Here is a 25,416-nt window from a genome sequence, read left to right on the forward strand (position 1 = left end):
CCGAAAGACCGACGATGTGCAACCTACCGGCCTTTGCTGGTGCACAACCAGAATCCAAGGAGACAGCATATGTCGACATCGACATTGAAGATCTCAAGCAATCCGGTATCCCGGCAGGCTCGGTGCTGAATGCCGCATGGTGCTTGGCATTGTACTTGTACACCGGCCAGGATCACATCTCATTTGCTTCAACGGACGAAGATGGCAGAACTGCCAGCAAGACATACATCGTTGATCATCACCATACTCTCCGCGATGTGGTCAATCAACTGGCCATCACTCCAACTCATAACGGAGTGAACGGCACTCATACCAATGGGATCATTACCAATGGCTCACAAGACGCTTCTTGCAACACGCTGATCAGATTTACATCTCAGTCTTCTCATGCCAACGGATTTGCAAAGACAAATGGAGTCACGACCTCTCATTTTACACTACCAGATGAATATCAGCTAGCGGTGGAAGGATCCTACGATGAAGCTATGGGTCCTGAGTGCCACTTGTTGTTCCGTCTGTCTTTCATGTCCCTAAATGAGGCTCAAAATGTGGCATCCACGTTGAGTCATCTCATACGCGAGCTGGTCCACTCGGGCAACAAACTCATCCGCAACCTACAGCTTAGCCAGAGAGATCAAGACCAGATAGTTCAATGGAACGGCGTTCCACTCTCGTATTCGGAACGCCTTCTCCATGAGGCCATCACCCAAGTTGCGAGAGAGAGACCAGATGCTGCAGCGGTAGACGCATGGGACGGACGCTTGACTTTCAAGGCTTTGGAGGATACGTCCAATCTGCTTGGGAAGCAACTAATTCGACATGGAGTAGTCCCTGGATCTTTGGTGCTTTTGAGTTTCGATAAGTCATTGTGGGCTGTTGTTTCGTGGTTGGCAGTTCTCAAAGCTGGAGCAGCATGCGTCTTTCTGGACCAGAGAGCTCCTGCTAATCGTGTACAACAAATCATCAGAGCAACAGGCGCGACTCATGCACTTGCGGGTGCATCAACAGCAACAACTCTCAGTGAACTCGGCCTGGCAGTCATACAAGTTCCTAGCCACGCCGCCACTTCTAATGGCTTCCACGATGACGGACACATCTGGCCGCGAGTGCATCCGGAGGACACTGCCTTCGTCATTTTCACGTCGGGAAGTACTGGTACCCCGAAAGGAATTGTGCTCTCTCACTCGATCATTTACACGACCGCTTTGGACATCATCAAGAACCTGGAGGTCAAAGGTGACTCAAGAATTCTGCAGTTCTGTTCCTACACCTTCGACATGAGTATCGCCGACATGGCCACTGGACTCCTTGCAGGAGCTTGTATCTGCGTACCTTCCGAATCTGATCGGCTCGATCGCTTGCAGATTTACCTCCAAGATGCACGCACAACATGGGGAATCCTGACGCCGACTGTTGCACGCTTGCTGGACCCGAGGACAACTCCTGCTATGAAGACATTAATATTGGGTGGCGAGTTGGTGAGGGACTCAGATATCCAGCCGTGGGTCGATGCAGGAGTCCGCGTCTACAATGGTTACGGTCCAGCAGAAGCGACATTCTTGGCAACTACAACTCGAGGACCCATCACGGGGCGAGCCAGTTCTATCGGCCACGGCCTGAACATGAGAACTTGGATTGTTGATCCTGGCAGAGATCAGCTTTCACCCATTGGCGCTGTGGGCGAACTTATTGTCGAAGGCCCAGTCCTAGCCATCGGGTATCTAAATGATCCTCGGAAGACAGCGGAAAGCTTCATCTCCAACCCGAATTGGGCACAACTTGACGTACCCGATGCGACAGCTCACAGGAGATTCTACAAGACTGGTGACTTGGCACGCTACTCCACTGACGGATCCTTGGAATGCCTCGGACGCGCAGACACTCAGATCAAGCTCGGGGGTCAACGTGTAGAGCTCTCGGATATTGAGCATCACTTGCGCAGGTATACTTCAATAACGGAATCTGCCGTATTCTTTCCCAGGCATGGACCTCTAGTTGGACGTCTTACGGCAGTTGTTGTCGGAGAGAGCTCGCCTGTTGTTACCAACGGACATGGCAGTTACTTCCGCCCTTGCGAGGTTGACTTCGTATCCAAGGCAAAGTCGCTGCTGCTGCAAGCTGTAGCTCCTTACATGGTACCCTCTCTGTGGCTTCAGACTTCTTCATTGCCATACACGTCTACCGGTAAGCTGGATCGGCCTTCTCTGTTAGACAAGTTGGAAGCCGTTGCGCAGGAAAGCTCTTACCATCTCCTCGGCGAAAACACAATTACAACTACTGCCGATATCACGCCGGCCGAAACGATCTTGCAGCGAGCTTGCAGTGATGTTCTCAACATCCCTCTTCAAAAGGTGAATCTTGACAGGTCCTTCTTCGCCCTCGGCGGAGATTCTATCACCAGCATGCAGGTTATATCCACACTCAGACTAGCCAACAAGTCGTTACGGGTGAAGGACCTCTTGACATCTTCATCTTTGAGAGAGACAGCGTCAAAGATCGGAGTACTCAAAGCACATCAGCCCCTTCCGGTGATTGATGCGGGTCAACGATTTCCATTATCCCCCATTCAACAATTTTTCTTCAGGATCTCGACGTCTCGCAACACGAGAGATCATTTCCATCAAAGTGTTTTCGTCAGAATTGAGCAACCAAGAGAGGCTCAGGTTGTTGAGGAGGCTATTGCCAGCCTCGTAGAGAGACATCCTATGCTGAGGGCCCGATTCGAACAGGCGCCGACAGGGGAGTGGGTTCAATACATCACCGAGAACACTGATCAGTCCTATCAGTTTGTTTATCACCCGGCCACAACCTCCGATCTTCGGGCAAAACTGATGCTTACTTCTCGTGCATCACTATCGGCGGAGAAGGGACCCCTGATCCGCGTCAACATGTTTGAGGACAGTGGTGCTCATTACCTCTTCCTTGTAATTCATCATCTGGTTGTTGATCTTGTGTCTTGGAGAGTCATTCTCGAAGAGCTCGAATCGGCTCTCACAGAAGCCCAACCAACATTCAGCAACTCGTTCCCTTTTCTTGCTTGGGCTAACCAGCAGAGAGACTATGCCAACACATTAACGACCAGTCGCGTGTTGCCAGAGCTTGTGCCTGCCTCTGACTTCTCGTTCTGGGGCATAGAGAGGCAACAAAACATTTACGCCGATGTGCGTGAAAAGCGCTTCTCCATCAGCCCGGATATCACCAATGATGTTTTGGTCAACTGCCACCATGCTCTGCAGACAGAGCCAGTGGACATTCTCATCGCCGCTCTGTTACAGTCCTTTGGCAAAGCCTTCCGTGAAAGGCGCCCTCCAGCAGTGTTCACCGAGGCTCACGGAAGAGAGGCCTGGGATGATCAGATGGACCTCTCGCGGACGATTGGCTGGTTCACAACGGTGTACCCGATTCACGCAAGCGACTTCAAGGACACTATAGACCTAGTCATGAAAGTCAAGGATGCCCGGAAGCAAACCCCCAACAACGGCTTCGACTACTTTAGCGCCTCTTTCCTCACAGCTGAAGGCCACGATGCCTTCCAAAACCACCTCCCAGCGGAAGTTCTGTTTAATTACGAGGGACGATATCAGCTTCTGGAGAAGGAAGGGTCTTTACTCCGACAAGAATCCTGGACAGCTGGCGAAGCATTGGAGGACATCAGCCCGGAGCTTCAGCGCTTTTCCCTCTTTGAGATTGCCGCTAGCGTTCTGGATGACCGCCTCCAGTTCACCTTTGCATGGAATTCCAAGCTGAAGCACCAGAGCCAGATTGAGACGTGGCTTGCTAGCATACCCGCAGCCGTCGAAGAAATTGTCAGCACGCTGAGATCTTCCCTGCGGCAGTTCACTTTGAGTGATCTCGACCAATTCGACCTTGGATATGCCGAGCTGGACAGTTTGAAGCGTACGATGAAACAGATTCCGGGTGTGAGCAGCTTGGAAGATGTTGAAGACGTATATCCTTGCTCGCCAATGCAAGAGTCGTTGGCCTTGAGTCAATCTCGAGTTGAAGGGGTGTATGAAGTTGACATCGTATGGGAGGTAACCTCTTCCACTGGAGCTAAGCTTGATGTGAGCCGTCTCCAACAAGCGTGGAGCAGCCTTGTGTCCCGCCATGCAGCTCTCAGGACGGTCTTCATCGAGACGCCAGCTACGGTCGGCATGCTCGATCAAGTTGTCCTCAGGAAGTATGCTCCTCAATGCAAGCTTCTTCGGGCAAAGAACGCCGATGAAGCCCTCAAGATGCTGGCTGATTACCCAGAAAAGCCAAGAGGATTGAGTCGAACAGAACCTCTTCACAGGCTACTTATATGCTCTGCCGACGACGGGTGCTCATTCGTGAGATTCGAGATCAATCATATCGTCTTTGACGGCATGTCTATTGCTCCTTTACTACGTGACCTGTCACGAGCTTACGACGGAAGCCTCACCACGAACTGGAGTTCACCATACGCTAGCTTCATTCGCTACATCCGAGATCCAAAGCTGAGGGAGGAGAGCATCGCATACTGGAAGCAGTATTTGACTGGGGCCGAAGCTTGCGTGTTCCCGCCTCTTCTTGACGTCACAAATGGCGAAAGCGAGCAAAAGTCTGTACATGTTCCACTCGGAATCACGCACAAGCAGCTGCAAGACAGGATCGCGGAGCTTGAGGTCACTTTCCCCGTCCTCATTCAATTGATGTGGCTGCTCGTGCTTCGTGTTTACACCAACAGCAGCCAAGCCGTCACTGGCTACCTCGCTTCGGGACGAGACGCCCCTATCGCCGACATCGAGGAAGCTATCGGCCCCTTTATCTCTATGCTTCTTTGCTATATTGACTTCACGAACCCCCAATCTCTTCTCGCCCTCCTAAAAAAGCTGCAGCAAGACTCCATTAACGGCGCAGCGCATCAAGCCAGCTCGTTGGCTGAGATCCAGAACGCCGTCGGTATTACTGGCGGCGCGTTGTTCAACGCGGGTATATCGTTCATGCCCCTGCTGGATAAGAGGGCCCAACAAGGATCAAGTCTGCTCTTCGAAGAGAAGTCAATTCAGGATCCAACAGAGGTAAATAATTCTTGGCATTTGCCACGGACTGTTGACCACTTAGCTGACGCAATCACAGTTCGAACTCGCTCTCATTGTAGAGACTGGAGAAGACGCAACTCAGATCTCCATCCACTATCGTACGTCCCTTGTCAGCGAAGGTCACGCGAACAACATCGCCTCAACCGTCAACCATATTCTCACGGAGATATTGAGGGATCCTTCAAGGACCCCAGATGAGATTCCTGCGCTCAGTTCTCACGACCTCCAACAACTGTGGAAGTGGAACGAGACATGCATAGCTCCGGTCGAGGAATGCGTTCATCACTTCGTGGAGAGGACAATGCGGGATCACCCTGAGAAAGAGGCCATCTTCAGCTGGGATGGATCACTGTCATACCGGGAACTGGATGATCTTTCTAGGAATCTGGCTCACCATCTCAAGAACCTTGGTATTGGCCCAGAGAAAATCGTGCCTCTTTGTTTCGAGAAATCGAAGTGGGCCGTCGTCGCCATGCTGGCGGTTTTACGTGCAGGCGCATGTTTTGTGATGCTCGACCCAACCCATCCGGATGCTCGTGTACTTTCAATTGCTGAGGAAGTCGAGACTGAGGTTCTACTTTTTTCACCTCTTACGGAACCCAAATTCGAGGCAATCAAAGAGAAGGTACTTGTCATCGAGTCAAATCTTGCATATGTGTTACCATCCACAGACCCGAGTTTGCCGGTCTGCCCAGAGGTCACTCCAGACAACGCCATGTACGTGGTCTTCACGTCTGGAACCACAGGCGCACCAAAAGGATCCATCACATCCCACAGAGCCTATTGCACCGGGTTCCGAGAGCACGCGTGGGCGATCGAAGTCGGCCCAGAGTCTAGGACCTTGCAATTTTCAGCGTACAGCTTCGATGCCAGTGTTGGCGACATTTTGACGACACTCCTCGTCGGAGGATGTATCTGTATTCCTTCGGAAGAGGATAGAAGCATGGAAATATCGAACTTCATCGCCAAGAGTCGAGCGACATGGGCTGGCTGGACACCATCCTTTGCCTCCCTTGTTGATCCCGACACCGTACCGACGCTGACCGTGCTTCTTATGGCTGGCGAGCCGCTCCCTGCATCTCAGGTTGACGCCTGGGTTGATCGATTGAAACTGCTCAATATCTATGGCCCAAGCGAGTGCAGCGTTGCGTGCGTCGTCAACAAGGATGTCACTCGTGAGACGAATGCCTCCAACATCGGCCGTGGCTATCGGTGCGTCACCTGGGTTGTTGATGAAAACGACCACGAACGACTGCGGCCTATCGGGTCTGCCGGAGAGTTGCTGATCGAAGGCCCAATTCTCGCTCGTGGGTATCTTAAGAGGCCAGAAAAGACAGCGGAGGTTTTTATCGATGCTCCTTCATGGCTCAAGAATGGCCCTCATCCTAGGACCAACCGTCTTTACAAGACCGGAGACCTTGTCAGATACAACTCAGACGGAACCATCAACTTCATTGGCCGAAAAGACACGCAATTGAAGATCAATGGCCAACGTGTAGAGATTGGTGAAATTGAGCACTCCCTCAGAAGCAGCATACCGCCAACAGCTGGCCCCGTCGTTGTCGATCTACTCAAGCGGTCTGGAGCTGGCGAGCAGGACCTTTTGGCCGCCTTTATTCACGTCGGTAACGATGATACGACACCAGAGGACCCGGACGATATTATTGCGACCGAACCTTCAGCTCTCGAGAAGTTTCAAGATCTCGTCAAACAGATTTATGAGACGGCATCGTCCCTTCCACGATATATGAGTCCGCATGTCTTCATCCCTCTGAAGGTTCTGCCGATCACTACTGCCGGCAAGCTTGACAGACGTGCTCTTCAACGAGTAACAAGTCAGCTCTCCAGAGATGAACTCGTCTCTTTCACGTCTAGTGCCAAGGAGACCGGAAGAACGCCGAAAGAGTGTCAACTTGCGGAGATGTGGAAGAAGGTTCTTCATGTCAGTTCCGTTGGAATCTACGATAATTTCTTCAGGCTTGGAGGCGACTCTGTTGCAGCCATGGCCCTACGGTCCGAAGCGCGACGCAGTGGTCTTGGCATTTCCGTTGCCGACATCTTCTCAAATCCGGTGCTGGCAGACATGGCCAACGTGATGGACAAAGTCGCTGCAACTGAGGGAGAAGTGACAATTGAACCCTTTGCCCTTCTCGAGGAATACGAGTCGGTGCCTCGCCTGGTCGACGAGATATCTCAAGAGTGCGGCGTTTCCCCGGATGCCATCGAGGACGTTTTGCCCTGTGTCCCCATGCAAGAAGCTCTCATGGCGTTATCCGCCCGCCAGTCATCAGCACAAACATATGTGCTGCACGCCCCATACAAGCTTCCGGTCGACATTGATGAGCACCGCTTTCAGAGAGCTTGGGAGGTGACAACCAAAGACCACGCCGTGCTGCGAAGTCGCATTGTGCTGAAACCACAGGGAGCCCTGCTGGTCATTACGAAAGAAAGCATTCCTGTCACCAAGCACGTCGGTCTTCTGAGCGATTACATGGCCCAGCAAAGGCAGCAAACTTTCGGCTACGGCACGCCGCTTTTACGACTGGGACTTGTCGAGGAGGGCGATGATCGATACTTTGTCTTCAATGCTCATCATGCCATATACGACGGATGGTCCACGAAGTTGATCTGGGATACGGTTCTACGGCATTACCGCGGCGAGCCTAGAGACCCGGCTCCCCAGTTCCAGGCATTAGTCGCAAAGCTACGAGCCACACCCAAAGAGCCATCTGAAGAATACTGGAGAGAAGCGATAGTCGAAAGACAAGGTGTATCTTTCCCATTAATCCCCGTGTCTCATAAGCCTGTCGCCCGTGCCGGCACTAGCTTCAAGTTCCCTCTGGCTGCTGCATCAATCTCGGATCGCAATGTTACTCCAGCAACTTTGATCAACGCTGCCTGGGCTCTTGTCAACGCGCAATACTCGGCAGACTCAACAGCAACCTATGGCTGCACTCTATCTGGAAGGGACTTCCCTCTTCCAGGTATCGAGCAACTAGTCGGACCTACCATCGTGACTGTGCCGAGGCAATTTGCGGTGCGAGGAGATGAGTCCCTTGCTGACTTCCTAGACCGCGTACAACAGGTCGCTATCGAGAGCATCTCGCATCAACATTTGGGCCTTTCCGACATCCAAGCCGTAAGCTCAGCCGCACAAGAGGCCTACGACTTCGCCTCCCTGATGGTCGTACATCCGGATGCCGCTCTCCGACTGCCTTTCGAAGATATCAATATCACTCCTGTCCCGTTGGATATGACGGAGTCTTACACATATCCCCTCGCAGTCGAGTTCATGCCAAGCGAGAAGGAGCTGTCAATCGATGTCAGGTTTGACCCTGACTGCATCGATTTGGACATGTTGAATATCGTCATGCATCATTTCAACCACATTCTTCAAGGCATCTGCAACGCCAATGCGTCGGCTGTTGTAGGGGATGTCATGACCATCTCGCGAGAAGACACATCTCTCATAGAAACGTGGAACAGCAACAGCATCAATCCGGTGGAGGCATGTGTGCACCATCTCATCGAGAAGCAAGTCGAGGCACAGCCGGATCGCCCGGCTGTTGTCTCTCATGATGCATCCCTTTCGTATGCTGAGTTGGATCTATGGGCAAATCAGATAGCCGACCAGATCATCTCGACGGACCTGGTGAAGACTGGCGAATTTGTCGGACTTTGTTTGGACAAGTCAGCAAGAGCAGTTCCCGCCATGATAGCCGTTCTCAAAGCCGGTGGTGCGTTCCTGCCGCTCAATCCGGACCACCCTCCAGCCCGCCTCCAAGCCCTCCTGGACGAGGCCAATGTCAAGCTTGTACTCGCGTCCCCAGGCAGAGTCCCATCTCTTTCGGGCAGCCTGAACTGCAAAGTCTTGCCTGTTAGTGATTTCCAACCAGCTCAGACAGCTCGGCCACCGTCAAATGTCATAGTCACTCCTGCACAAGCAGCATATCTACTTTTCACATCCGGTAGCACAGGCAAGCCAAAGGGTGTTGTCATTGATCACCTTGCCTGGGCCTCCGCAATCGCGGCTCAATCCACGACTTTCGGCTTCGGGCCTCATATCAAAATGCTGCAGTTCAGTAGCTACACATTCGACGCCATGATCTTTGAGATCTTCATCACGCTTACCTCAGGTGGATGTGTCTGCGCGCCTTCCGAGTCGGAGAGAATGAATGATCTCAGCGGATACATCACCAGAGAGCGGGTCAATGCTCTCATCTCTACACCCTCTGTCACCAGACTCCTTGTACCAGCCAAGGTCCCCACCCTCAAGCTCGTCATGGTTGGGGGTGAGCCACTGGCGCCCTCTGATATCGAAGCTTGGTTAAGCCAGCCTGGGGTATCCTTTGTCAACGCATATGGACCAACAGAAGCCTGTGTCATGGCCACTGGTCGTAAAGTCACGCCCACAGACAGCAGTTCCAACATCGGAGTTCCTGTCGGTACAGCCACATGGGTGGTCAGTCCATTCACACAGACTTTGGCTCCCATCGGAGCCGTCGGAGAGCTTTGCATTGAGGGTCCAACCCTTGCCAGAGGGTATTTGGGAGATCCAGAGAGAACGAATGCTTCTTTCGAGACAGATCCGCGATGTTTGCCAGCAGGATCTAGACGGCGCATCTACCATACTGGAGATTTGGTTCGATACAACGCAGACGGTACAATAACCTTTGTTGGGAGACGCGACGGCCAAGTCAAACTACGCGGCCAGCGCATTGAAGTCGGTGAGATTGAAGAAAATATCAGAAAGATCATGTCAAAGAACCCAGATTTCAAGCACATTGGCGTTGAGCTCTCTGACTCGCCCGATAACCGCAACCAGCCATTCTTGGCAGCACTCCTTGTCATGAACATCTCCTACGAGAACAGAGTATCTGACATCGGATGTGCGTCGATGATGGATCTTTCAAGACCAGAATTGTTCCAAATGGCTACCGATCTACAGCAACAACTTCGAAACCTCTTGCCTGAATACATGGTTCCTTCAGCTTATATTGCCGTCGAACAACTGCCGACAACTGCTTCCAGCAAGCGCGACCGTGTCTTTGTCAAAGCATGTATCACCGAACTCTCTGCGAAGGGTCTCCTATTCCCCGTCGTCGCAGCCAAGGGCGAGCGAAAGGAGCTTTTCGGCAACGAGAAGCTTCTTCAAGAGTGGTGGGCTCAAGTCTTGAAGCTTGACGCTGAGAACATCAGTGCAGGGGATCATTTCTTTGCGTTGGGTGGCAACTCCATTACAGCCATCAGGCTCGCCGGTCTTGCCCGGTCTTCAAAGCATCGTCTCATGTTTGAAGACATTTTCTCTTCCCCAGTCTTGTCTGAAATGGCATCTCGTATTGCAGTCGGGGTTGATCAGGAGAAGCCTATGCCGAAGGCCTTCGATCTCCTATCAGCATCACAGCTTGCTACGATTCTTTCGAGCGTTCTTCCCCTCTATGGGATCAACAAGGATGAGGTTGAGGACATCTACCCCTGCACACCTCTTCAAGAGGGTCTCATGGCAGTAACAGCACGAAACTCTGGCGCATACATCTCTGCAGACACCATGGAAATCACGGACGCGGAGTTACCCCGACTTCAAGAAGCATGGAAAATGGCGTTTGAGAGGTTCGAGCTACTCCGCACTAGGATTGTTCTAAGTCATGAGTTTGGCTCGCTTCAAGTCGTCGTTCGACAAGATCCCATCTGGCACGAAGCCACAGATATCGAGAGCTTTGTCCACCAGGTCCAAGAATTGCACGGATATGGCAAGCCGATGGTTCATCTTGCAGTCGTTCCCACCCATACGTCCGAAATCATCAAGGTGGTCTTCAGCGCGCACCACTCCGTTTATGATGGTTGGTCCCTAGGCTTGATTCGACAGTTCCTCGAAAGCCATTTCACCGGAGATTCCACCAATTCAGACTCGGTTCGAACAGTCCCGTTCAAGCTTTTCATGCGCCACTTGATCGATCAAGCTCCTGCAGAGGCAGAGTCATACTGGAAGCAAAGAATGTCTGGTCTTGAGGCACTTCCTTTCCCTCGTCCGCCGCACGACCCTAAGCATCAACCACTGGCAACCGCCTTCCTTGAAGAAACAGTGCCGCTCCCCAAATATCAAAGCTTGGGCTCTGCGGTTACCATGGCCACAGCTGTGCGAGCTGCCTGGTCGCTTGCCATTTCACACTACGTCGCAAGCCCGGACACTGTGTTCGGTGCAATTGTCACAGGAAGAGAGACTACCGACATCTCGGACATTGAGGCCATCGCAGGACCCACGATTGCAACTGTCCCAACACGCATCAAGATTGACTATGGCTCGAGTGTTTCCGAGTTCCTTGCGGATGTTCAAAGAGATGCCGTGGCGGAGTCTCGTTTCTGTCAGCTAGGTCTCCAGGGAATTGCCCGTGTCAGCAAGGAATGCCACCAGAGTTGCGAGTTTGGCAGCATCCTTGTCGTTCAACCCCCCTCGCTCAACAACGGGACCAACAAGGTGCCTACACTTAGACAAGGGCCGGTAGCTTCACCAAAGTTCTTCCCGCAGGCGCTAGTTGTTGACTGCCAGTTATCTTCCGATAACGATCATGTTATGATACCCTTAAGCATCCAAGGCAGCCTCACACTTAGAGGAAGGTGCAAGGTGACCTACTTCTAACCCACTTATCCAGACTAATAATATTCTAGCGTATTAGGATCTATTCCTTAAAAGACCCTTTATATTAGACTTTAATTTAGAAGGAATTAAGCTATTCTATTTATATAGATATTATATATATATTATAGTTAGTTTATAATAGTTATAAGCTTAGTTTATATTATATCTCTAAACTACTATCTATAAAATAAATTATAACCTTATTTAATTTAATTTTATATCTATTATATTTTATTTTAATTCTTAAACTTTATTTTTATAATTACTTTTAACTTATAGTATATTTCTAATATAATAGTAACTACTAACTTTAGTATTTCTTATAAACTTACCTCTTATTATAATTTCTTAGTCTAATATATTACTTTTTAAGTAGAAATAAAAGCTAAAGATATTTAGAAATATATTAACTTAGATAATACTTTTAGTACTTTTTCTAATCTAAATAAAATTAAAGGTATATTTTTATTTAATAACTAAATTTAAAAGGAAAATAAGAAGTAATATAAATACTATAAAGTAGAATAGGAAGTTTATAATAAAATAATTATTTTATTTACTCTTACTACTTTAAATATATAAGAAGCTACTATAAAAAGTAATACTACTAAAACTATTAATAACTTATTACTACTTATACTAATTATATTTACTCTTCTTATTAAGAGATCTATAGGAGTTTTTAAATTTTATATTTTATATTTTACTATATATATAGCTTATAAAGTAAAATATATATAGAAGGAGTAAGTATATAAAGCTCTAAATAAGTAGGTAAAGGATATTATTTTAGAAGAGATCTTTATACCTATTTAAATAGAGCTTTTAGAGAAAGGAGATTATACTTTTTATACCTTAATATATATTCTTAAGTAATATTACACTCTAAGTAACTTAAGTAATTTTACTATAATTTATAAAAAATATATTATAATTTTAGATTAAGTAGCCTCTACTATTAACCTTAATACTTAGATTAAGGATTTCTAAAGTATACTCCTTAAAACTTCTTAGTATAAGTTACCTAAAATATAAGGAACCTTTATATTAAAAACCTTCCTCTAAGTAATTTAATATTATTTTATTCTATTTTAAGCTAATCTAAAGCTTATTAATATTATTAAGTAAGAGCGTTCTAATATTAAGATCTAAAGTATAAATTAGTATATTAATATATTTAAAAACCTTCTCTATAAAGATACTATAAGAACTTATTTAAAAGGTTATACTAATAAAGTTTTTATAATATTAGCTAGATAATCTAATAATATAATTTCTAATAACTTTACTTTAGAAAAACCTTTATAAAGTAAATTAGCCTTATACTATATATATAGAAGAGACTATAAATAGGTTCTATCTACTTATAATTACCTTAAGTTTGCTCTTATAGGTAAAAAGGCTTATATAAACTTTAAAGAAGTAACTTAGGTTTACTTTAAAATTAATAGACTAAAATATTTTAAGTTTTATACTAAAATAGCTTATAAAAAATAGCTTACTATAAGGAACTTTAATACTTTTAAGCCTAAGAATAATAAGAATTAGAATAAGAAGGGACTACTTAAAAATAACTCTAGTAGATTAAAAAGGTTAATTACTACCTCTACTCCTAAAGTAAACCTCTTATCTAATATAGTAACTTATATTATTATTAAGGATATTATTATAGAGATTATAGTAGAAGAAGTAAGAGCCCTTATATTAAAACTTAAACTTAATAAGATCTATATAACTTATACTTAAAGCTTAAAAATCCTCTCTAATAGTATAATATTAGATAACTATAATACCCTCTATTTAGTAAATAATATCTCCCTCTTTAAGGAAAGCTTAGTTATCTATAAAGTAAAGGGGTAAGTTAAAGTAGATATAACTTTATACCTAATTATAATAAAAAGTATAAAGATTCTTTATAATATCCTAAATAGAGTAAATAGACTTTAAGACTTAATACTTTAAAATATTACTTTTATAGATAACTTCTATATTAATATTATCTTAAAATACTTATTATAAAAGATAAGTATTTAGTACTTAAGATTTAATAATACTTTTTATATTAGAGATTATAAAGATAGTATAGAAGTAAAGAAACTTTTAAAAAAAGGTAATATTACCTTTATAGATTACTAACTTTATTTCTTATATTTTAGTTTTAGATATATCCTTTCTAATAACGCTTTAATTATAAATCTACTCACCTTTATAATAACCTATATAAAGTAATATTCCTAGGAACTTATCTAAACTTATACTAATATTATAGAAATATAGCATTTTTATTTTAGATATTTTAGTTAAAAAACGCTTAAGAAACTTATTCTTAACACTTAAAAAGTGAAGATCTAAGGTATATTATACCTTAAATACTAATACTATATAATAATATATATAAAGTAAGTTATATTAAGATATACCTCAGAATAAAAAGTAATATAACTTTTCTATAAAGTCTTATAAGACCTATTTAACTACCTAATAAGCTTTAATACAAATAAATAGCTCTTAGTTATTAAAAATAAGTATATAGGTTAACTCTTTATATTCTTATATATAAATAAAACCTAATACTTAGTCTTTATTATTATTTAAACTTTTAAGTACTAAGTATAGAGATAATATAGCTTTATGTTATATAAGATTAAATAAAATAGTAAGTATGCTATAATTATAATTAATAGACTATTAGAGTTTTAGATTTAAGCGTTAGAAATAGGGATTAAAGTTAAATAGGCTCCTTTATATACTAAGGAACTAAATAGAGGCGTAAAATAAGTAGGTTAGGAATTAATTATAAAAGCTATTATAATACTTTAAGTAGTAGGCTTTTTATCTAACTTATAGGTTAAAGTAGTATAAGCTATAGTATTCTTTTATAATATAAGCCCTTACTAATATTATAGCTAGCTCTTATTAATCTAAGTTAAAAAAGACTAATTAAGAGACTATATTAAGTATTATAAACCTACTTATAAAATAAACCTCTTAGTTAATTCTCACTTTTAATAAAGAGGGGTCTATATATATAGTTATAAAGTATACCTCCTTAAGAAAGAATATAAAGCAAATAAGAATAGATATAATTTTAAAATTATAGTATAAAAATATATTAGATACCTAATAAGATATATAATAAACTTATATAACCTCTATAAGGTTTAGATACCCTTACTTTAAGAAGTTATTATTATATAAAATATAACCTTTAATAAGAAGATATTCTATTTAAAAGATAATATAAAAATAGTAATCTAAAGTAAAGAAGCTTACTTAGTTACTAATAAAATATAAGAACTAATATCCCCTATACTTTTAAAACTTTAGATTTTAAGAGTATAAAGTAAAACTAATTTTATATTAATAATAAATAATAAAGTATTATTATTATACCTTTCCTTACTAAGAGAACTTTAGATAGTTAATAATAAGTAAAGGAGATAGATATTAACCCTTAAGTTAAACTTAGATCTTATTAAGATAAATAAGATATTAAACCTAATATTATTATTAAACCTTATTTAAGATAATAATATAGAGGAAGAGACTTAGGATATTAATAGGGATATAACCCCTACTAAAGATATAATTTTAGATAAGATATATATTTAGATAGATACCTCTCTTCTATAAAATCTAAATATAGAAGATATTAATATATAATTACTCTTATAAAGTAACTCTCTTACTTAGCTAATATAGCTATACTTAAGTATTAAAGAAGAGAGTACTATAAAAGAGGAGTTAGAGTAAGTATATAATTATACTAACTTAAGCTAATTTAAAATTATAAAGCTAAAGTGATCTCCCTACTTTAGAATATACTTTATATTCCTCTAAATAGAATAAAACTAAGATATCTTTTTTAAAATATATATATTAAAATAATAGAAAATACTTAAAAAAGTAAACTAAAGATACTATTTATTCTACTATTTTATCTTTATTTTAGTTTACTAAATAAAGCTAAAATATATATCTATAATATTAAGTAGAAAAATCTATATTAACTAACTTATTAAGTTACTTAAGATATAGAGAGATATCTAATATATATTAGAGCTACTCTACTCCTACTTTATTAAAATATATAATATTAAGATTAATAAACTTAAGTAAATAGGTATTTAAGATATTATAGATAAATTAAAGGTAAAAAATAAGCTAATACCCCTCAAATAGGTATTTATATATAAACTAAATTAATATAGATATCTTAACTACTATAAAGCTAGAATCTATATTTAAGGCAACCTCTAAGAAAAGTACCTTTTAGAACAAACTTACACTATAACCCTCACTATAAAAATATTTAAGGTATAATAGCTTTTATAGTATAATTTAACCTTAAAATTTACTAATTTAATATTATTAATATATTTCTAAATACTATATATAGGCTAAATAACCCCCCTATTACTTATTACTTATTAGATAGTTTTAAGAAAGATAAGAAGGTTATTAAACTTTAATACACCTTATATAGCTTTTATAATACTTTTTTACTCTAATATAAAGAGTTCTCAAATACCTTTCTTTACTTTAGATTATACTTAATAAGTAAAAACCTATATCTCTTCTAGTTTTATAATAAAAAAGTCCTTATATTCTTTTATATTAATAATATCTTTATCTTATATTATAAAGACTATATAAAAAAAGTAGAAAAGGTTATAAAGAGGATTAAAGAGAAATATAAACTAAAAGACTAAAAATTAGCTAAATAGTACCTAAGAATTAAGATTACTTATAATTAAATAATATAAAAGATCTATCTTTTATATAATTAATATATTAAATAAATTATAAAGAAGTTTAACTTTATTAACTTTAAAGTACTAACTATACCTCTTCCCCTCACTTTACTAGAAAAGTTTAAAAGAGAAGTAAACCTATAATAAGTCCTCTTATATTAAGAGAAAATTAAATTAATCCTCTATACTATAATTATAATATAGCTAGATATTATATTTATTTACACCTTACTATTAAGATTCTTAATAAACTTATCTCTAAAGTACTACTAAGCTATAAACTAAGTAATTTAATACTTATACTATACTTAATACTTTATAATTTACTTTAATATCTTAGGGGGTGAAGTAGTTTAAGTATTATTAATTATAAGTAATATATCTTTTACTAATAATAAAGAAATATAAAAGTTATCTTAAAGCTTTATAATATCTCTATTTAGAAGCTTAATCTAATAGAAAGCTATATATTAAAATATAATAACTATATTAATAATAGAGGTAGAGCTTCTAAGCTTAGAATATATTATAAAAGAGATAATAGCTTTTAAGTAACTCTTTTTAAACCTTAAATTTAGCCTAAGAGATATATAGAAGATCTATTATAATAATTAGTAAATAATTTAACTTATAATAAGCAAAAAGGAGTATATCTTAACTTATTTTTACTATATAGATATCTAGAATATATAGCTTTATTAGGAATATACTAAGTAATTATTCTAAATAGTTTACTTCCTAACTAATAAGATACTAGCTAATAGCCTTATAAAAACCTTTTCTTATATAAAGTTTAAATAGTTTAAAGTACTTTTAAACCTCTAAGATATATTATAAGTAGTAGAATAAAATAAAAAAGAAGAATTAAGTAATAAGTAAAGTTTATAAGCTAAGTATTTATTTAATTAAAAATAGCTTAATAGCTAGGAAGTATATAGCCCTCTTAAGAGCCTAAAATACCTATACCCTATAAAGTATTAAGTAATATAAAAGCTATACTTTATTTATATCCTTAGAAAATAAATATATAGTTATTTATAAGGATATTATATATAAGCTTTATCTCCTTAAAGAGATATTTACTAATAAAGCTATTAATAGTAGTATAAATACTAACTACTTTAGAGATAGAAGGAGTTACTTTAGAAGATAAGCTAATATATAAACTACTAGAGATTAGCACTTCCTCTATAATAAGCTTAACTAATAAGGTAATAGCTAATACTAAAAGAGGAGTTATAGTCTTAATAGCTACTTTATTATTACTCTCACCTTTAGCTTTAGCTTTAGCTTTAGCTTTTACTTTAGCCTTATTATAAACCTTAAGGGCCTCTTAGAGTATAGTTCTCTTAAGAGTAAAGACTTAATAAATAGTTAGCTAAGTAAATAATAATATAAAGGTTATAAGGTAGTATATATAGACTTATCTATATTATTATATAAAACTTAAAGGAATTAGAGCTTTAATATAGAAATAAGTAGTAGTATAAGTTTATATAGTTTCTTCTTCTCCTTATAAGGAGTATATTTACCTCCTTACTCTATACTAAATATATATATATTAGATAATATACTTATTTAAGTATTTTATAAGTAAAATAAGTAAATTATATTACTTAGTAGTAATAGTTATTCTTCTTCTTAACCTTTAGCTTTTAGGGCTTTTATTTCTATTTAAAAATTAATAAATAATATAATTACTTAACTAGAGATTTAAATCTAAAATATACTCTTTTTATACTTTTAATATAACTTATAAGTAGATAGAAGAGTAGGAGTTATAAACTCTAAATTATACCTCTTTTTAGTTTCTCTACCCCCTATAGGTTTCTTACCCTTATTAAGCTTATTAGTTTTAGCTTCTATAAAATAACTTAAATTAGTAAATAAGCTATAAAAATAGTAAAATAAAATAAAAACTTTATAACTTAGAGATAACTTAGAAGTAATAAAAATAGATAATAAGATAACTTATTTTTAAGCTTAAGGTTTTTAAGCTTTAAAGAAGGTATTAGAGGAGTATTATTACTTTCCTCTTCTTCCCCCTCTCTCTCTTTCTACTTCTTATTAATAAGGGTAGCTTTTATTTTAATTATTATAGCTATATATTTAGTTTTAATCTTTTTAGTTATCTAAATAATATAGTTAGTATTAAAAATAAGATCTTAAGTAAAAAAGAAAATATTATAATTATAGTATAAGTATATATATATATAGAAGTAAGGTAAGTAATATATATATTAGTTATAATATAGATAGAGAAAGAAAATTAAGAAATAGAGGTAGTATAAGAGATATTATTATTATTACTACTTTATTACTTTAATAACTATTTTAACTTTCTTATTTAAATTAATAAGAAGCCTCTATTTCTATTAAGTAAAGTAGTAATATTAGTTACTACCTTAATATTTATAATCTTAACTATAATAGAAGGTATATAAAGAGAAGAACTTTCCTCTTTTTTATAATTTAATAATAAAACTATAAAATTATCTCTTTTATTAATTTCTTTTATTAATTACCTCCTTTTATATCTATTTATAGCGTTTTATATATATATTTAGATTTTATAGTATTAATTATATAGGATTAAGGTTTTTAGGCTTTTTTAAGCCTAAGGGGGTATATTATAATACCTTTAAGTATCTAAGGTAGCTTTATACTTAGAGGAAGGTATAAGGTGATCTAGTTCTAACCTACTTATCTAGATTAATAATATTCTAGTATATTAGGATCTATTCCTTAAAAGACCCTTCACATTAGACTCTAATTTAAAAGGAATCAAGCCGTTCTATTCACACAGATGCCATATATGCGTTATAGTTAGTTTACAACAGATCATATTTCAGTGACACTGAGTTACAACCCTGAAATGGTGGGAGATGCGCATGCAGCGTTTGTTCTCTCAACCTTTTCCACTCTCCTACGCAACCTCATTTCGGCTACTCCCAGTACCTTAGTTCAGGACTTGTCAGGACTATCAGCGGCGCACATCTCCGAAATCGATCTCATCACCAGGAAGAAGACTCCGGTTGTCGTTGACTCCTGCGTTCATGATTTGATCGAGCAACAAGCAAAGCAATGCCCGCAACATATCGCAATCGATGCCTGGGACGGTTCTATGACCTACGCAGAACTTATTGCTGTCTCCTCTGCTTTAGCTCAACAACTTCAAGAGCTTGGCATCGGACCCGAGAAAGCAGTGCCGTTCTTGTTCGAGAAGTCGAAATGGGCAATGGTTTCAATGATGGCAATTTGGAAGGCGGGTGGATACTTCGTGCCACTTGACCCCAAGAGTCCGAACCAGAGACTGCAGCATCTCGTGCAAGCAACCAGCGCCAGCATTATCTTGACATCATCCGAGTACTCCAGTCGATGCCAAGATTTGGGATGCGAGCCTGTATTGGTCAACGAAGATACGGTTTCCTCTCTTGGCGAAGGCGTGACCGCTGTTCAATCCACGGTGAAGACACACAGTCCGGCATATGTCCTCTTCACCTCAGGCACGACTGGGATCCCCAAAGGTGTGCTTCTAGAACACAAGACACTTTCTTCGTCCATATCTGCGCTTGGGAAGTATTTGGGCCTGAACGCGGAGACAAGATTCCTGCAATCTTGCGCATACACCTTCGATGTCATGCTGCTAGATGCCTTCGCCGCTCTTATTCACGGCGGCTGCGTCTGTGTTCCATCTGAACACCAGAAGATGAATAATTTGGCAGGCTTCATTCAGGATTTTCAAGTCAACACCACCTGGTTCACAACTTCATTGTCCAGGATCATTGATCCCGACTCAGTGCCTAGTCTCAGGACAGTGGTCATGGGCGGTGAAGCAGTCTTGCAGAGCGACGTGGACCGGTGGGCCTCGAAGGTACGACTCGTTGCTGGCTATGGTCCAACAGAGACTTGTATTGTTACACTCATTGGGGAACTCACACCGACCACACCACCCAACACTGTCGGCTGGCCGGTTGCATGTCGAGCTTGGGTTGTCAACCCACTTAAGTCCTCCGAACTAATTCCTATTGGAGGTATCGGAGAACTTTGCATTGAAGGTCCATGCTTAGCCCGTGGATATCTTGGAAATGAAGATGCGACCAAGGCAGCCTTCATCGACGCCCCTTCGTGGCTGCCGGGAGACTCATCCGATACCCGAGTCTACCGAACTGGTGACTATGTCTATTACAACGCAGATGGCACCCTGAGCTTCTTTGCTCGGAAAGACTCCCAGGTCAAGATTCGCGGTCAGAGGGTCGAACTTTCCGAGATTGAAGAAGCCGTCCGACAAAATGTCCCCAGCTGGCTGACTGTTGCTGTGGACGTTTTCAAGCCTGGAGGACAAGATCGACAAATTCTCGCAGCCGTGTTTGGAGTGGGCGAAAAGTTCGAGCAAGCTGCCAGCGACTCCGGTCCCAATGCGGATCTCATCGATTTCATGAAGGAGTTGTCCAAGGCTCTCAAAGGTCGATTATCTGAGACTCTGCCGGGCCACATGATCCCTGATGCTTACATCCCGCTCCCAAGGATACCTGTGCAGACCTCTGGGAAGCTCGACCGACGAGTGCTGCAGGTCATGGTCACCTCAATGACCTTCAAATCCATCGCCACATACACCAGCGTGGACGACTCTCACCAAAAGCCGCGGACCGAAAGTGAAAGGGTACTAGCCGGTCTATGGTGCACTGCCTTGAAGATCTCGGACGTATCATCTGTGAGCGCATCAGACAACTTCTTCAGCCTGGGTGGCGATTCCATCCTCGCCATGCGCCTTGTCGCACTATTGCGAACGGAAGGTTACTCTCTTGCCGTTGCAGAGATCTTCTCAAACCCGACACTTTCCGGAATGGCCTCCAAGATGCAACAGACAGAGACCAGTGGTCAGCCAGGAGGAACCAAGCTCTTGCAGACGGCCATCTCAACACGAAGGGTAAATGATGCCCTGAGAATCAAGATCGCCAGCAAGCACGACTTCGAGCTCAGTAGAATAGAGGATATTTTTCCTTGCACCTATATGCAGGAGTTCTTCATGCAGGACTCTATGAAGGTTCCTGGCGCTCACGTGGTGCAGTTCATTTTCGCACTTGATGGCACAATCAACCTGCCGAGGCTACATTCTGCGATCGATCGCTGCGCACTTGAGTTTCCTATTCTTCGGACAAGAATATTTGAAGAATCGAAGCAACTCTACCAGGCTGTGCTCTCCGACAAGATCCTCTGGCGAGAAGTCTCGGAGACCAGCTTGGCCGACGCCCTCACGACTGACAAAACGATTTCCACCGGTCTTGGAGATGCCCTGACCAGGGTTACCATCGTTCGAGGTGTCGAAAAGGTCGCAAACCATCTCATCTGGACTTTGCATCACTCCCTTTATGACGCATGGACACTGCGACTTCTCTTGGATGCCGTCAATGAGGCTTACCAGAGTGACGCCCTTCAGGTCAAACCCCGACTTGCCTTCCAACAGCTAATTGAACACATCGGAAGCAGAGATCTGGCTGCCGATCGTTCATTCTGGGCATCATACCTTTCAGGGGCTGGTAACTCCCCGCTGTTCGGCTACCTGTTTGTGCGCGATCCTGCGAAGGACATGAGAGCAGACTACCAGGTTTTGCTGCCACAAAGGGTAGAAGGAGCTACTTTGACAGCGACGATAGCATCAGCTTGGGTCCGGGCGGTTAGCCGTCTGACTCAATCTAACGATGTCACCATTGGATACCTCGTCACTGGCCGCGCGGCGTCCATCCCCGGAATTCAACAATGTGTGGGACCGGCGATTTCCAAGGTCCCGCTCCGTGTCCGGCTCGAAAGTGGAGACACCACCGCCGATGTTTCGAAGAAGGTCCAGAACGAACTCACCCGACTCATGCCGTACGAACTTTCTGGATTGAAGACGGTCCAGAGCGCCAGCCAAGATGCAAGGGATGCTTGTCGTTTCCCTGTCGATTTGACTGTCCACCCCCATGGCACACTTTCTTTCGCAGGCGAGGGCATTGGGATGCACTTCGTAGGAGGCGAGGTCGCTAGAGCCCCTCCAGGTGGTTTCTCTGTCGAATGCACCATTACAGACAGTGGCATCGACGTCACTGCTTTTTGGGACAGCCGAGCGGCCCGAAAAGAGAGTATCAACTCGTTGTTGGAGGATTTTAAGACAGTTCTGCTCTCTTAATTTCACCGGGATTCCACGGCGTTTATTGGCGTGTGGTCAAGTTTCATCAAGAGTTTTCCTTTCTTTTTCTTCTATTGAGCCAGAGCCAGTTCCTTCCATAGATTCTTTTGTTCCTTTCGATTGGAGTTTCTAGAAAATAGACGATATTTAATTTGGCACCTTCCAATGATTAAGACAGGAACCTGTGTGCATCGGTCGCCCCCGGTGACAAGATTCGCCTACGCATACTAGGAATGTTCGGCCGATCTGGATTGTTACCCCTTCCGTTCAGAACCTTGGGACGGTTGGGTGTTGTCGAAAGTTTAACAGCTGCGCAAGAAGCTTCGCGATCGCGTGTGTCGGAACCTGCCATGAATTCAATCCTTCAAAGTTTTAAGCTTCTTCGACACTGGCTCAGAAATTCTACCCCATGTGTTTGACAACAAGCTCTTACTACGCGCATGCATTTTAGTGAGATCCGTGTCGTAGCAAGGTTTGACCAAAGTCTGTGGAATCTTGTCTTTGGTCTCGGCGTCATTATTCTTCCCGAACGAAATCGTGCGGTAATGTAACGACAATGGTCACATTGCATGAGGTGTTGGAATACTTGATTACTAGTTTACTCGTTCAAATCCGCGCCATACTCCAAGAGTAACTTCAAAATTTCGATCCTCTCCAGCACCACCGCCAAGTGTACCAATGTTCGCTTCTAGGTATCCTTCAAATTGACGCAACGCTTCAAAAGCCCTTCAAAGGGCTGCAATCGACTTTTCTCCTCGCACCATTTCAACAATCCTCGCAGTTGTTCGATATCGTCGCGAACAATAGCTTTGTGGAAGACAGTTGTTCCCGAATCATCTGACAACGTGATATCGGCCCCCAAATCCAGCAGCGTGCGAGCCGCGACAGTGTCACCTCTTTCCACAGCTAGATGAAGAGCCGTCTTCTCTTCCCTGACTTGTTCTTGGAATCAACTTTGCCTCCGCTCTTGATGAGAAGCCGCGCGATTTCTAGATTACCGCGTATCACGGCGCTAAGCAGCGGTGTACACTCTGTTGTCGAATCATGCGAGGCGGCAGAACTGCAAGAGCTGCAAGAGCTTGCTGTCGATGATGGCGTGAGCCCTTTCAGACTCGAGGGCGTGCTGACAGTGTCGGTGGTCGATGCAGCCGTGGAAAGGTTCGCAGAGTCGGCAGAATCCTGGTGCAATGCAGTCAGTGACTGAAGAGCGCAGAGTTGAGAGAATCGAATGGCGCCTACGTTGAGATCGCTGAGGCAACTGAACGCGTCGCTTGGGCTGTCATGTGTTTGCGGTTGACTCATTGTGAGTGTCAAAGGCTGCTCGGACTGTGACTGTCTGGACTGAGACGATGTTTCCGTTACTTGTAGTGGTAATGGCGGTTGCGGTTGACTTGGAGGTTGTGGTGCCACCAATTGGGTGGATGGGGTTGCTGCTGGTGGTGCGATCGACGAATTCAGCGCAGCATCGATGCAGTCCAAACCTGCGGAAGCGTTTGGCGACTCAAAATCATCCAATCCTGGAACATCCAGAAAGTCCACCGTAGAATCGGGTTGATATGATGTATCGAAGAACTCTGGTGTTCGCGATCGGGTGTTGCTACCGCTATTATTACTGGTCTCGTTCCATCTCTGCTGTGCTGCTGCAGATTTCAGATGTGGCAGATCGAAAAGAATTGCTTCGGCAAGTTCGATTCGCATGCGTTGTCGTGAGCCTGAGGCACTTTCTTGTCAGTCTGGCACTTCCGTATCTCGGGCAGGATGGTCACCATGGTCGTGAAGAGAGCCCAACGACGCCAAGCGGCTTCCATTCTGGAGACTGAACTCACGGTAATTCCTCTGTGCAATCCTGTTCTGCGCTTTGCGACGTTCGTTGATGTCGGTGATGTGCGACCAATCATCATCCCGTGAAGTCATTGCCATATCTGGTGTAAGCGCCTGGTAGCAACGCGTTTGCAAGCTGCATCTGACCAAGTGGTTGTCCGACAGCTACCGGTGCTATTGAGATATACGGAGTAGTTGTCCGACAGTCATTGAGATATAGACTGCTTGTATAATTCAACTTGACACGCAGCCCGCCGGGACCCCTCACGGCGCGTGGAATCTATTGAGGTTGTTGATACCATGCTCCAAAGTATAAAATCTGGAGCGTCACATAATAACGTTTCGCTGAACCTAGGGCAGCCTGTTCGTTCCATTCCCCTGGATGCGCGTTAAATGACTCGCGATACGTCTCAATGGACACAAACAATGTCCGACAAAACGACAACGCCGCTTACAACCAGAAACTCGGGTTTCTCGTTGTGACTCTACCACTTGTTTGTAGAAATGTCTCCAAGCACGCCAGTCAGTGAAGTTCTTGGCATCATGTCCTCAGTTGTCAGGTCTGAGCTGTTGTCTGATTTTGCAACGTGGTTCACGAATGCAGCTAAGCTTTAGACCCATGTAAGTGCCAGGACCCTGGAAACCTTACTTTTCGTGCTCGATGCACAAGCGAGAGTTTCCCGAGTCATTAGACTGGCTCGCCGTCGGGACTAAGAACCGACTGAACATTGGGAGCCTTCCAGAAGATTGATGGACCTCTCAGCATGTGGTCTGGGAAAGTTTCTCTTGCCTGAACGCAAGGAAGTTTGACTAGTCCGCTACGCCGCTAAGCCGAAGTGCTGACGCACAATCTGCCCGGCTTGCCTACGTGAACTCTGAAATTTCCGACAGGCATGGTTACAAGCCGCGTTAGTTGAAATAAAATAGCATAAAGCCTCGTAGCGAGTCAAACGACAAATGTCTTGTCGTTGG

At 42.4% G+C, this 25,416-nt stretch overlaps 1 protein-coding gene and 1 pseudogene across 2 annotated transcripts; one reads left to right on the forward strand and one right to left on the reverse strand.

Annotated features, from left to right (window-relative positions):
• Positions 1 to 14: 14 nt before the first annotated feature.
• GCG54_00005846 (Apicidin F synthase) lies at positions 15 to 22,623 on the forward strand (the record flags this gene model as incomplete). Its single annotated transcript, XM_045405862.1, has 3 exons — positions 15 to 5,042; positions 5,101 to 11,631; positions 19,285 to 22,623. 3 exons carry the CDS (start codon positions 15 to 17, stop codon positions 22,621 to 22,623), a joined length of 14,898 nt encoding a protein of 4,965 aa, XP_045264260.1.
• Positions 22,624 to 23,311: 688 nt separating this feature from the next.
• On the reverse strand, positions 23,312 to 24,543 carry GCG54_00005847 (annotated as a pseudogene). The gene is made up of 3 exons: positions 24,390 to 24,543; positions 23,863 to 24,335; positions 23,312 to 23,802 (listed from the first exon to the last, which is right to left on the reverse strand). Coding segments are annotated over exons 1-3 (1,118 nt in total).
• Positions 24,544 to 25,416: the final 873 nt, after the last annotated feature.

The sequence above is a fragment of the Colletotrichum gloeosporioides genome (genome assembly GCF_011800055.1).
Source record: "Colletotrichum gloeosporioides strain Lc1 chromosome Unknown consensus_47, whole genome shotgun sequence".
In the NCBI taxonomy this organism is placed as follows: domain Eukaryota; kingdom Fungi; phylum Ascomycota; class Sordariomycetes; order Glomerellales; family Glomerellaceae; genus Colletotrichum; species Colletotrichum gloeosporioides.